A 14,170-nucleotide genomic window follows, 5' to 3' on the forward strand; every position below is an offset into this window, starting at 1 on the left:
GGTTCCTTGAAAAGCCAGTGCAATGAATCTTAAAGTGGATTGCTTTGAAGCCAGAAATTATGCACAGGTAAATGGAAATGGGAAAATCCCACTCTAATTCTAGCATTATTCTTGGTTCTCTTCTGAAATGCTGGACTCCTGCCAAGTCTATGAACATTTTATGGCAAACGCTGAGTCACAGGCAAGACAGAAACCCTTGCAGGACAGAAAAAGGAGGCAGGAGAGATGCACACTCCTTGCATTTAGGAACTGCAGAGGAGAAGCAGGAGAGAATGTGTTAATGCACATTCAGAGCGTGGGTGCCTGGGCAGGGAGGCACTTCGCATTACAGCATCAAGGCAGCAGCTCAGACTATGTACAGGCATAGTCCTTTGGAGGGAATGGTTTCCCTTTTCTCCTTCTAGCGAGTTTAGGAAACAATCTCTGTCTGCTCTTCTGTTATCAAACATGAGGTGGATCTTTCGTTGTAGGAGACTTCGGGAATGCCACTGTTTAGGGCCTGCTGTAACAAACAGTGCCTAGAAGTGTTGTGTAACTTGTATTCTCAAGAAACTTCATTCCTTCACATCTGCCAATGCCTTATGTTTTTGAGAAAGTGACTCAAATTTGTGTTTCAATTTTCTTATCTTTAAAAGTAGCAAAGAACGTTTCAGGATACTGTGAGGTTACATTGTTACTGTTTGACATGGTATTGCCACTTGCAGAGATGGCATCAGAAATTCACAAAAACAGCTTTGAAAGAAAGGATGGCTGACTCTTTGAACTTTAGGTCACACATATTCATCCCATAACCATCTTGTAAAAATTGCAATATATATTCCACCTTTGAGAAAGGAAATTCACTATGCAACTACGAAATATCAGTTAAAGCACAGAATACAAAACAAACATCACAAAAACTTTCTCTCAAACATTAAAAGAAATCCCATTTTAAACAATAGCACTGGGTGAAATTTAAATAAAAACACCAAACAAGATATCAAGTCTCAAATGAACAGCAGCAATATTAACAATTGATGCTTTTTAGATGATAGAGAAGGAAATTAAGAGAAACCCAACATTTCATAGTTATAAGTTTTATTTTGGAAAATGTAAACCTCACTAACCATGCATACAAGTTAAGACAATATTTTACAGTTCTTAATTTTCTTCCTTTTTTCATATTTTTCCTTTTATAGTTGCATAGGACATTATCACAATATATAATCTATGCAATACAAAATACATAAAAAGTTACAGCAGAGCAAGAATAGATGAACATAGAACTGTACAACTGTAATACTTCAATGTAGTGATTTAAAGAGTTGAAAAGTGAGCCACAGAAGCTTTCATGTGCTGCTGACAAACCTGTCCAGGTGAGGGTGACACGGGCAGCTGTACAGCTCACTGCAGTGGCAGTTTGGCTGTGAACACGTGCACGCTCCCCAGCACACGCGTGCCACAGCCCCCACTCAGGCATGTGCTGCTGGAAGAGCACATGTGCACGCACACACGTGTCCCCCACATGCACAATGTACACCACTAAATGCACCTGTAACCAGAGATGAAACTCAACCACAAATCTCCAACAGGTTCAAAAAGTCCAAATGCAATGGCATTTGGATGTAGGAATTTGGTTCAGGCCCATCACTAGTTATAAAGAAATGGATACCTATTTTTGCTCTGTAGACATCCCTTCATTAGTCAGTGTGTAGTACAGACACTGCTGTGTATTTATGTATACACACATACACTATACACATATATATCTATTTTTATATATATGTGCATATACTTATATAAATCCATATATATAAATATATATATTTATAACAACCTATACCAGTGGATGGGCTTTTGCATTCTATATTCTGGCTTATGGGATAAACAAGAATAATTTGGGTATTTTCTTCTGCCTAAGGCTATAGCTCTTATCCCCGAGAGTTACAAATACAGATGTTCATCATACCATTCACTGACATAGACTAGATGTTAGCACCCAATGCACAAACAGATGGTGTGATGGAGTAAAAGAGCACCTGAAGTTAGTTTGTAGGCATGACCTGATGAAATTAGTAAATCTAATGGCAATGAAAAGGCAAAACCAACACCGCACTTCACAAAGTACAAATCCTGTAACTCATGATAAAATACTGGAGACGAGCAGTTGTGGAACAGGATGCTCCTCACACAGCCTTTACTGCCTGGCTGAGTGAGACAAGGAGAGTGCTGAACGTCTGGGTAGAGGGTAGTGAGGTTTAAAGGTGCAGAGGCTCTCAAAGCTACAACTTCTTGCAAGGGTTAATGCAGTAAAGAGGGTGGGATACAGACAGGAATTAGGCGCTACCATCGAACAGAGGCTTCTGATGACTTGTCATAAATATATACCTTTGCAGTTATGTAAACAGATACTAGGCATGTATTATAAAAGCAAGGAACAATTAATTTGCAGATACAAAAAATTCTCACAAAATCTAGCTGCCAGGAATTTACCAGCACTGCTTTCTAAGAAGCAGGATGAAAACTGAATTCATGTTGCCATTAGGCCTTTGCACAGGGAGAGGTTAATGGAAGGGGTGAATGAGTTCCTAAGAGCATCTTCACTTTCACCTGGTAGCAAGGTCATGATTTTCACTTGCACCAATTTCCTGTAGAAAGGCAGTTGAGCTCAACACTTAGAGAAGTTAGAATCATGGCTGGAGAAAAACAAACTTTCCAGGGCTTTCATAATAATAACAAAGCTGTTGCTATCACCTCAAATGAAAAAAAATAAATCATGGCAATGTTGTATTTTGTGAGAGCACCTCAACAGATTGCATGGCGAAAGGAGGAGGCAGGAGAGATGCACACTCCTCCAGATGGAGAAACCTGCACCTTGCCAGAGCAGTATTTCCTGAGTGTGACATGTTTGTTGCTGTGCCAGGAGACTGTTTTAGATTACACTGCTGGGTGAAACAACAGAAGGGTAAAAATCTGAGGTTAGTTTGGATCAGCAAACAGATTTCAAAACATAATTTGAGCTGTTCTGACTTCTCATGTCTGCAAAACTCAGGAGGAACCATCATGAGAATGGAGTCTAAAGACCTTGCTGATCATCAGACATTTCTAGCAGATGCTAGAATACCCCACTCTCTTCTCATATGAAAATATTAAGAGAAGTTTTTGATTACATTTCATTTTGGAAAATACTAGTGGTTTGGAATTTATCATTTTACCCGAAAACTACACAGTATTAAACTTTTAATGGAGATATTTGAAACTCTCTCTGGGATTTTAAAACACAGTAACTTGACTGTCAGCCTAATACATGGTGAGGTATTTACAGCCAAGATGTAAAACCAAAAAAGTTTTAACAACCAATTTCAGAGTATTTCCTGAAAGTGTTGTTATGCTGACTATATATAGCTCCATGGTGTTCTCATTAAATGAACTGACTAAAATGGAATATTAACTTTGAACCGATTTATTTTCTCCCGCTTAAACTTGAAAAATTATTAGTAAAATCTATGAAGAATATGAGCAAAATAGTTCTTAACTGTTTAAGATTACATAGTTCTGTGTTCCTCAGAAGAGGCTGTCCCAAAACCTTTATATCCTATAATCTCAGTACTAATAAAACCTGGTGCAAATATTCCTTCTCCAGGCTAATAAAACAACTCGTTTGTAATGCATAAACTGATTCATGCTGAATTATTAAGTCCTAAATAAATGAAATTGAGTGGTTCCTCCTTTCCTGAAGATTAAATGATGCTCTTCTTGGAACAGGTGATTTTACAGCACAATTAATTTGGAATATGAAGCCTCTAATGTTTGCCAATACTTAGTGCTCCTTTGGATTTTATTGTTCTCTCTCTCCTCGATACACCTCTCTTAAGGTATAATGATAATGAGAAATGTGTTTGACTGGTTTTGAAGTATGTGCACAAGACAGAGCTGACCTGTAGAATTCCTTGAGCTAGATATCTGAAATGCCTCTCTGCTAACTACAGCACAAGAGCACTTCTAGGACTGACAGAAATGATTGGAATGTGAATTCCTGTTACCTGAATTCTATCAAGTTGTTAAAATTGTGCATTCAGTACATGAAATTTAAAAAAAAAAAAAAAGGAAATCTGTTGAGGCCAACAGATCTGCTTTTCCCCCAACTCCAGAGCTTGGGTAACTCATCACATTAACTCTTAGTCATCTTCCAAAAAACCCTTACTATGTTCTTTCATTTTCTGTGAAATGAAACAGTAGAATTGTGCCTCTCACAACTTCCAATTCCAAGGAGGAAATTAACAGACATGAAATCTGAAGCAAATGAACATGAAAAAAATACTGAAACATCTGCACTTGTTTAGATTTATAGTTGTATTTGTATTGATAAATACTTAGAGTATTTATCTGGACAAATAATAGAAGATGTAGTATTAGCAATAATGTATATTATGGAAGTACCTATGAAACTACTTGGAAATCTATATTAGCTTCTCACAGTTAACATACAGTACAATAAAACCTTGCAAAACTGGATCAATGCAAAGCAGCAAGTAAGATACAGGTTCATTGGGAATCTGGAGGCATTCACTTAATATCAAATTACAGGTTTGGCATAGAGAGTTTCTTTTCACCTTGCTACACTTAATTGCATTTATACCCTACAGGAAAAACAGCAAACACCCCAAAATTCCAGAACAAAAAGGACCTGAATTGATAATATGCACCATCAGACCCAGAAAAACCAAGGAATGTGTATTTGCTGCCAGTGAGGTTTTCAGTACATCACTATGCTTCTGGACTGTTACTATATTTTCTACCATATAAAACATAAAAATCCTTGTGCTCTATCTAGTGTTAAATATTTGAAAGTTATTGAAAACTAGCCAATATTCCCTTTCTGTTATTAAGCAGTTATTCAGAAATAAGAGCACCTTGCTTTATGCTGGTATGTGTATTTTTGAGAAACTTGAAGTAGTGCTGAGCTATAATGTCATTTTATTTTAAACTTAAAAATGCATATTTTATTATTCCAGTCAGAAGATATCTTATGATTTTCACTTCCTTTTATCAACAACCACAATTTTGATGCAACAGAATACAGAAACTATGTCTTGGCCAATTTTTCTTTCTAAGATACAGCTGTACAGTAGGTAAGTACCTTGATAACAGTTTTGGTGGGCATTGGTTCAGTAATGCTATTTCTGTAGGTAATTAAAAAAAACCAAACAAACCAAACCAAAACAAAGGAAGAAGAAATAAAGGAAATTGTTCAAGTCAGTGTGGTTTGATTTGAATATTCTGTTGGTCCCATACTGAACAGGCAGTGCAGACAGCTTAACAGCTCGGAGAGTGACAACAGAATGCCTTGGAGATTCCAGGCCACCTTGCCATAAACCGTTACCCAGTGTAAATTTGTTTCTTTGTCATTTAGGTTACTCATTTAAGGCATCTTGCTGACAAATTTTTCTCAGAATTTTATCTAGCATGAAACAAACCAACAAACAAGTTTATCAACCTCACAGAGATTTTTGCAATTGGAAGTTGGTTTTGGAGCATCTTCAGCATGAAGTGAGAAGACAGCTTGCTACCACAGGCAGAGGGCAGCTTGAAGAAAGACAAGATTCCTGCTTGGAGACTTCCCAACACAGGTGTGTATCATCAGGAAAATGAGCAATGGAAGAGTCCAGTACTACATTCCAGTATTGGGCTGGTTTCTGTATTGTTTGCTTGGTTTTTATTTTTTCCCCAGTGTGTGAAAGAACCTAACAAAAAGCTTCTGAGTGCAATTATATTTACAGAGTAAGGCCGTGGTTAGGGTGTGTCTTCATTGTAATTATCGTGTAACATAAATATCCATCCCTGAGAAAGGAGAAGGGGGACACAAATCCAACACAGTTGATTTTTAAGTGTATGTATGCTTATATTGTGCAATCCGGTTTTACAAACTACTTCGACACCTGAGGTGAATTAAGCAGATTTTTTTTTCCTTTTTAAAATATTTTTTTCATTTTCTTACAAAGAATAATGAAGAGGATCCATAAATGGTTGCAAAATATATGAAATATTGAGACAGCAGGAGTCACTAAGTGTAACACGTAAGTTTGTCCGTCCATGAGGTTAGAATAGCCACTTGTGTGGTTGGGTAAAGAAAATCTGACTAAAAATTGCAGTGGGAGGCAGCTATTTACTGATTTTTAAAAAAGAGAGGGTGGGAACCGAAGGAGGGGAAGCAACAGAGTTTTTTTTTTTTTTTTATATGTGTGCAACACAAACAAAACTCCACGTTAGGCATGAGAGGCAAAGTGCTGACATCCAGTGCAGGCAGTCTATGGGGAGCTGGCGGGGCTGATGGCGGGGCTGGAGGCGTCCGAGCGGCTGTGGTCACTGACGGAGCCTGTCCGGGAGCCGCCGCCGCCGCGCCGCTTCAGCATGCCGGGCTGGAAGTTGGCGTGGCGCCGGGCGTGCTTCGTCAGGTGGTCGCTGCGCATGAAGCGCTTCTCGCACAGCGGGCAGCTGAACTTCTTCTCTCCGGTGTGAGTGCGGTAGTGCCGGGCCAGCTCGTCCGAGCGAGCGAACTTCTTGTTACAGCCCTGCCAGCTGCATTCAAAAGGCCGCTCACCTGCAGGGAGCAAACACGGCACGGTTAGAAGGGAGAGCAGTGTCTTCCACTTTTGGATGAAGAATATAGAATAAAAAGGTTGGAAGCAGCGTGAATGCCACTTCAGTGTGAATTCATTAGTGGATGGAGGTGTTACCCTCTGCCAGAGGAGGCTGCTGTGGTATTCCAGCCCATTAAAAAATGCTGTCAAACTAGTCATGCACCGTGTTTGATAACTGGGTCTTCAGGGATGCTGGGCTCCTGATCCTTTCATGGATATCTCATATCTCTTGTGGTCTGTTGAACTTTATGACTTAATAATATCTGTACTGCACTTTATAGTATATTCACTTATTCCTCCAAGCTGTCCCTGTGTGTCTGACCAAGTGCTGAAGTTCAGGAGGCATGATGGGGTCTTCTTCAGCTATTTAAAAAGTTATGGTAAAACTGCAAAATGGCAATTTTGAGGCTCTGGATGTAAGGCTCTCCCCTTGTATTCTCCACAGCTGTGCCTCTTTTCCTGCATTTGCTACAAAGCACTCCAGTTCCCTTGTTCACTGCCTTGGGTCTCACTCAGAAGTGAGGCAGGGAGCGTTGTATTCCAGCGGGGGACAGGTGTCACCTCGAAGGTACAAGCCTTTTTTGAATAGCTAACATAAACCTCATGAGCTGTGGCACTTAAGCAATGAGCAGTGAGCTCACAGGAGTGACCTGGTGAGCTGGTGCAGTTCTGAACAGATCTCAGCCTTGGGACACAGGCCTGGTGCTGTTTTAGGGCCGTGCACTGTGGTAGATGTGCAGCCTAGGAAGCTCTGCAGAGGCTGCAGACAGAAGTATTGGTTTGGGGTAGATGGGTTTCTGGAATCTATTCCCAGCTTCATCACTGATGTGCTGCATAGCTTGGGCACCTCATATTATCTGCTTCCATCCTTAGTTTCTCCATTTCATAAAAATGAAAATGTTAAATCATGAAATTTGCTGTGTACTACGTCTGCTTATTAGTCTGGTTCTTACTGTCACTGGGTCTGAACATCACATCTTCTTTAATTGTTATTAATTGAGAACATCTTATTCTTTTGTGAATACCTAAATACATAGACTTAGCATTTTTGGTAGTTGTAATTTTATTAACTTCCTACTTGCACTAATCCTAATGTTTCTAATTCTGAATAGCCTGTTCAAGAGGCCCAAAGAGCTACATAAATTCTGGGCCAAAATAAGAAACAAAAGTTCTCTCCAGAGTACACTGAATAGGAAATAAAGAAAGAAATGAGCCTCCTGGAGAAATTCGATACACCTTAATTAAAACTGTCAGAGATAAAAATTGACCCCAGCAAATCTTTAATCTAAGCAGCCAATAATCTGCTTTAAATTCACAGATTTGGCAATAACATTTATCTCCAGAATCTGCTCAGGAGGCTCCTGCTCAGAAAAATAGTTTTATAGGTTCCTTTTCTCTCTGTTCACGAGGCCCCCGAGATACTTCAGCCAAATCTCAAACAGTGTCGCAATGAACAGACAAGCAAGAATTTTAAAAATAGGATTTTGTTCAAGAATCTGGAGAGAGCAACTGTCCCTGATATTTCCTTGATTATTTAGGAGAAAGACCGAAGCTCATTAAAACCAATTGTTCTTAAGCACATTTGGTGGATTTCATGACACCTACAACCAAAATGCATCATGCAGTGGTTGCACCTGTGCAGTACACACAGATATTGTCGTATGCAGAACTGTGACCACCCCACCTAGGAACTGCATAAGGCACCAAAGATGAACAGAACTGTGGCTTCCCCTGACATAGAGCCTAAAGAATTCAGGGTTACACAAATGAATTTAGGAATAAAACCACAACTAACTGGATTTAAAGGATATATAGTCTTGTTGCATAAAATAACCCATGCAAATCCATTCATTGTCCTCCTTAGCCTTATTCTGCCTGCAAACTGTCAGGGACTGAACTCTCCATCTGCTGCTAGAAACAGGAAACAAATGTATTCTGGCTGTTTGTCATATATCCAGTTGTGTTCTTAGATATGTTCCTGCCTGTGGTGGGATGTGACAGCCCTGTTGTGTGACCACATTCACTGGTCTTGTCCCTATGTTTTGGTCATACTACAGATATACATCTAAGAGGACTTTAGAACCTTTGTAAGAAGGGCAGTGAGGCTCTGTCTTGGGATAGATCTGGCCTGCAGAATCAGAGTTCCTCATCCCCGAGCTATGGCATCAGTTTTTGCTAAGACAATGGTATTTGGAGGTTTCTATGACCTGAGTTAACATTTCTATTTATTTTCATTACAAATGGTATCAGCAAATGTTCTCTACTTGAAGAACTGTCCCATGAAGTGAGTGCTTTCAGACAAGGAAGGCACAAGTTTTCATGCAATGTTTTGCATTGCTGTTGACACCACCATGAAGCACAGGGGAAAATGGTACTCTCTGTTCTGATCAGTTTAATGGCACCAGCTACTCCTGTCCATGATTCTAGCACTTGGGAGCCAGCAGTAGACATAACATTCCAGTTTCTAAAGAGAGGTGGTTCTGAAGCAGGATTGTGTAAGCTCAGTGTTATCCAGCACTAGCAGGTGATGAAGGTGTTGCACAACTTATCTCCCCTTCTCCTCACTGCACATCAGGTCTGGAGGAGAACATTCAGGTTCCCACTCATCTGTCTGATTTGATGTTGGTGGTGAGGATTTGGGTGCTGAGCCAAAAAATGTGGTATTTGTTCCACTATATTTCTACAGTCCTGTACTTCTCCTTCCTAGGGACTATTTTCCCCCTCAGCTCTCTCTAGTCTTGATTTTATGTCTTCTTGGTACTTGGTTTGAAGTTTCTTGGCCAAATGATTTTCCACTGACAGCTGGCATCACTCTAGCAGTGGTAACAGTTCTCTAGAGTACTTCCCAGCTTTGTTGAGGTTTAGCAATTCCTCTTCAAAGAAAAACTGTATTGTGAGGAAATGCTGTGTGCCTTGTGTGAAGATATAAGAGTCATTATTATTGTTCATAAAAAATTAGTACACAGTCTGGAACAAAGTTGCTGGGGGGTATTAATTAAGGCAAGACCCAGCTGCTGCTCCAAAACCACACATGGAAATTCACAGTCTGTCATCATTCTCATCTTTCAAGCAGAAGGGATGTGGTTTTCTGTGCAGGTAAGTTATATAAATGTCCTTTTACCAGCAGTAAAGCAATCAACAGAATGAGAGATTATATGAATTGATTGCCTAATCTCGTTAGGGAACATGCAGCCACCGTACAACGTTCCTGCATGAGCAATAACCCATGGACATGTTGTACTCAACAGAGAGCTTTCACCATTAAAATGGCTGTAACACGACACAAGAAGGATTCTTTCAGCTCCATTTCAGGCAATGTTGAAGTCAGAATTTTACCTTTATACACTGAGTGAAGAATTTGATCTTACAGATAATTGTAGAAGTGTTTTCACGTATCTTAGATATGGCAGGAAACACATCAATCATGTGAATATGTATACTGAGAGTCTTAATGCTGTGCCTTGGCAGCAGCAGTATCTTTGTGCATTATGAGCCTTACTAGCAGGTCTCCAAGCGTCCTAAGTTTCCAAAAGATAAAGATGCTTGAGAATAAATTAATCAAAATGCAACTCTGCCTTCTTCATCTTTGGAGAGGCAGGCAAAAGATGCCTTTAAAAGATAAGGAACATTGTAATTTTTTTTTTTTTTACAATTATAAATAGGTTTGAATATCCGTGTTCCAAATCCTACTAAATGGTAACATTTCTGGCTCCTTTGCCAGGGCACATGGCATCTAACTTGTATTTAAGTTACACAAACTGATGGAAAAACACCACATTGGAGAATTAGATTCAGCTGATCTCAACTGAAATTTACACAAGCAAGAACATTTTTGGCTTTTTCCTGAACTTCATCCAGTGAATTAAAAAAAAAAGAAAAAAGCAGGTAGTGTAAAGCCACATTAAGAGACTTGCAGTGCTCACGAAGTGAAAGTACGTGAGCTCTGCAGGTGCACGGAGTTCTGAATTCCTTTCAGGGGCACAGGCCCTGCTGCTCATTGTCTGGCAGAGCAGCCTGCCAAAGGAAACCCAGAGTTGCCTGGGCTATAGAAACAGCATTAAAAAAATGCACCTCTATCCTCTCTTGCTGGAAAGGATTCGGAAGTAACTAGAGCCAGCCTGTTCTTATGATATTACATAAAGGTCCTTTGTATTATTCTGTATTTTTTCAATCATTATATAGTGAGGCAACTGTATGTAGATGTCTACTGAGCTTGATTTGTACAATCCTTTTAGTGCACATACAGTTTTAAGGACTCTTTTCCTATATAGTGAGCCTTCTGTACAGACCCTGGAGTAATCTGCTTCCTGCTTCACCAATTCATCTGTCTGATATCCAGCATCTGAATATCAATTAAAAAAGATAGCAAGTACTGTATAAGCCTAAGCATACTTTAAAAATAACCTACTAATGACTGAAATGCTCAAACAGTTTGAGACAATTGTGAACACAACCATTTTCCAACTTAAAATGCAAAGATTAGGCAATTGTATGTGAAGAATTTGAAGTGTCCTATCCACTGTCCTGGAGATTAGAGTATTGTCAAGTCAAACCACATACTGTGGGCTAGTTTTTTCAATTTAACTCATGTAATAGCTCTGCACATTATGTCAGCATCTTCAAGCACATGTCAAGGCCATGCAGTAACAAAGAAATTTGTATCCTGGGAATTCCACAAGTGTCTGCAAAACCAGAAGCAGTAAACCAGAAACAATTTTCTGTGATCTCTAATCTGTTCTGCTGCTTCCCAGAACAGGGTTGAATGTTGTTATAAAAACAGACTAGAAGCCTGAACATGCTGCTGGATGCTATTCTTATATTTCTACATTTTCATATACATAATTAAGAGTATATTTGGAAACACAGATCAGCAGGCTGGGTGGGGAGGATGAGGGGCAGACAGTTAAATAGAGATGTGACTGAAGAGGCCTTCCTCCAGGAGAGGAAATGCTATCTTGGGAAAAATATTCAGCCAAGCAGACTATGTTCCTTGAGACTGGGCTGTTACTTGGAAAAAAAAAAAAAAACAACAAAAAACCCCTCCAAAAAATGAGGAAAGTTCATTCTTCAATAGCACTGATATGTATTTATGGCTGTTTCAATTTCTGATATTCTCTTATTTATAAAAAAGTCCTTCTGCATGGTCAAATAACAAAGCTATAATCTCAGTGCAAGAGAGAATAAGGCTTTGATGCTAGGCTTAGGCAAATGGTGGTTTCTTTATCAAGTATTTTAAAAGGCATCAAAAATTTCCAAACCCTCAGAATCTCAAATTCCTATAAGATGAAACCACTTAGTTTTAAATTAATGATTTTAGGGGTGATATTTCATAACCAAATAAGCCAAATGCAATTGGGTTTTTTTAACATCTGCTTTTTTTGTCTGTCCAATGGTTTTGGAGTATCTCGGCCACCTTCACACACATCTAACAGAGGTAGCAAATTCAGCAATACTAAGCTTCACTAGTTCCAGGGAAATGAGGATGTCTTAGTAATGTTCTCAATGAAAAGTTATAGGGTGAATTAGACTGTCACTAGACACCAGAAACCCAGTGTGGGAGTGTGATATGAACGTCCAAACCCAAGCAAAGTTCCCTTAGAGTTCCCATGTTACTGGACACTGGCACATAATAGTCCTGTGCCCCTAGGACACACAGCAGCAGCAGCTCGGTTGCATTAGGACCTGCAGACAGGAGCATGCAGTCCTTCCTGCTAATTCCATTATCTGTCATGTGACCTTTTTTCAGGAACTGGAGTTCTCAGAATTCCTGCAGGCACAAACCCAGGCATCTACAAAGTTCATTCACTTTAAAGTGTGCACGTCTTTATTTTGACCTTAACAAATCCAGTCATTACATTTATAAATTACTGGATTTTATGTTTTCTCTGTGCTTAGGAAACTACTACTGAGCAGGACTGCAACAGCTACCATAACATCCATAATTGAAATCCTTGGTTTATTTTCTGTACTTCAACGTTTTCGTTATTTAGACATGAATGTTTTTTGAAAGGGGAATTTCCAAGTGGCAAGTTTATATTTGAAGTCCATGTGTGTTACCGTTTGCTGTGGAAGTGTTTGTATTACTCCATCTGGGAGCACAGATTATACCCTGTGATTTATCTGTTACAGCCATAGTAACTAGAACAACTCAAATAGCAAATGACGAGCACACACAGTCAGACACTATAACAACAGCTACAATGCCAGAGGAACAGAAGTAGTGAAAAATTCCTGCCCTAGCCTTAACCACAGACAGGTCTGTCGGAGAATCAAAATAGCTCATTTGGTGTGTTCCATGCAGATATCTGGTCCTCTTAAAAAAATTAAAACTCACTTTCACCAAAATGGAACAATTTTTTAAGCAGATTGCATTCTGTCAGTTATATTCTCAGCTTTTATTTCAAACTTGTTTGATGATGTCTTATAAAAACACCATTTATAATAATTTTAACTACTTAACTGTATTTTTATCAGCCACATTTGTTTCTCTTTTGTCAAAGCAGAATCATTCAAGCCTATTCCATCTTTTTTTTTTCTCCCAGGATCCTCCATCACATAATCTTTCTATTGTCTAAAATATGCATTCCATCATATTTACTGAATCACTTTTCAAGCAGGGCTGCCCAAGCTGAACTGCTCCAAGTATCTCTAGCTTACCATTTTTAAAGTATCCATGTTTTTTATCCTGTGTTTTTGCACAGTGAATTAAGAATCTGAAATTTGATTTACCAAATAATTTTCTCCCTGCCATTTTAACTCCTGATTGACTCCTGTTTAGTTCTTGCTTATCTCTGCTGCACACTACTGTGTGTACAGTAAATTAAGTTCTGTGTTCCACTCACAGCTGAAACCTAGTTCCAGACCATTTCACACTAACAGCAAGTAGTTAGAAGTTATGTTTCAGGATCTGGAAAATAAATCTTACAGCAAATTTGCTTTAAAATGAAATGGCCACAAATCTAATAAAAAAAGTATTGCTATATCCTTTGCTAAGGTTTTGAATAGAAAAGGGAAATAAAGGCTAAAACTATGTGGATAACTTTTTTCCTGCTCAATTGAAAAATTTTAAAAACTCATTGAATTGCAGAGTTTTGCAAACAAAGAAACCCATACTCTACTTCTTTCAGTATGGATTTTCTAACACTATTTAAATTCCTTTAGCTTTGGGGACAGTTTTCAAGACAGTGAGGATGTTAATCTGAAATGAATTAATAAAACACACTAACACATAACTTTTCTGAAACAAAAAAAGTCAGTTTAAACAATTTTCTGACTACTTGTCATTGAAAAACTGTTCACCAAAAAATGTAGTTCCTGTAGTTCTTGCTAGTAAAGAAATACAAAATTTCTAATATTCTTCATTAACATTTCTTGGCAGCTTTCTAGCCATGAAGACATTTTATTAAGTGACTAACTGGAGATCTGATCTTCGAAGGAAACAATTTCATTTGTGCTTTCTACTTCCACTAAACTCCCTGTGTTTATAAGCACAAGGGAATTCTGAAGACAGCCAAGGGTAATGACCATGAAAGTTTATCCTCCACAGAGAA

General features: G+C 38.8%; 1 protein-coding gene across 1 annotated transcript in view; it reads right to left on the minus strand.

Moving 5' to 3' along the window:
• Positions 1-1,060: 1,060 nt before the first annotated feature.
• Positions 1,061-14,170, minus strand: part of KLF13 (KLF transcription factor 13) — a 32,735-nt gene continuing 19,625 nt past the window's right edge. Inside the window, exon 2 of the mRNA XM_064389161.1 lies at positions 1,061-6,580. Within this exon, the coding sequence (XP_064245231.1) occupies positions 6,288-6,580 (293 nt within the window). The 3' untranslated portion in view covers positions 1,061-6,287. The remainder of the gene's footprint in view (positions 6,581-14,170) is intronic.

This window comes from Passer domesticus, chromosome 14, assembly GCF_036417665.1.
Source record: "Passer domesticus isolate bPasDom1 chromosome 14, bPasDom1.hap1, whole genome shotgun sequence".
NCBI lineage: Eukaryota > Metazoa > Chordata > Aves > Passeriformes > Passeridae > Passer > Passer domesticus.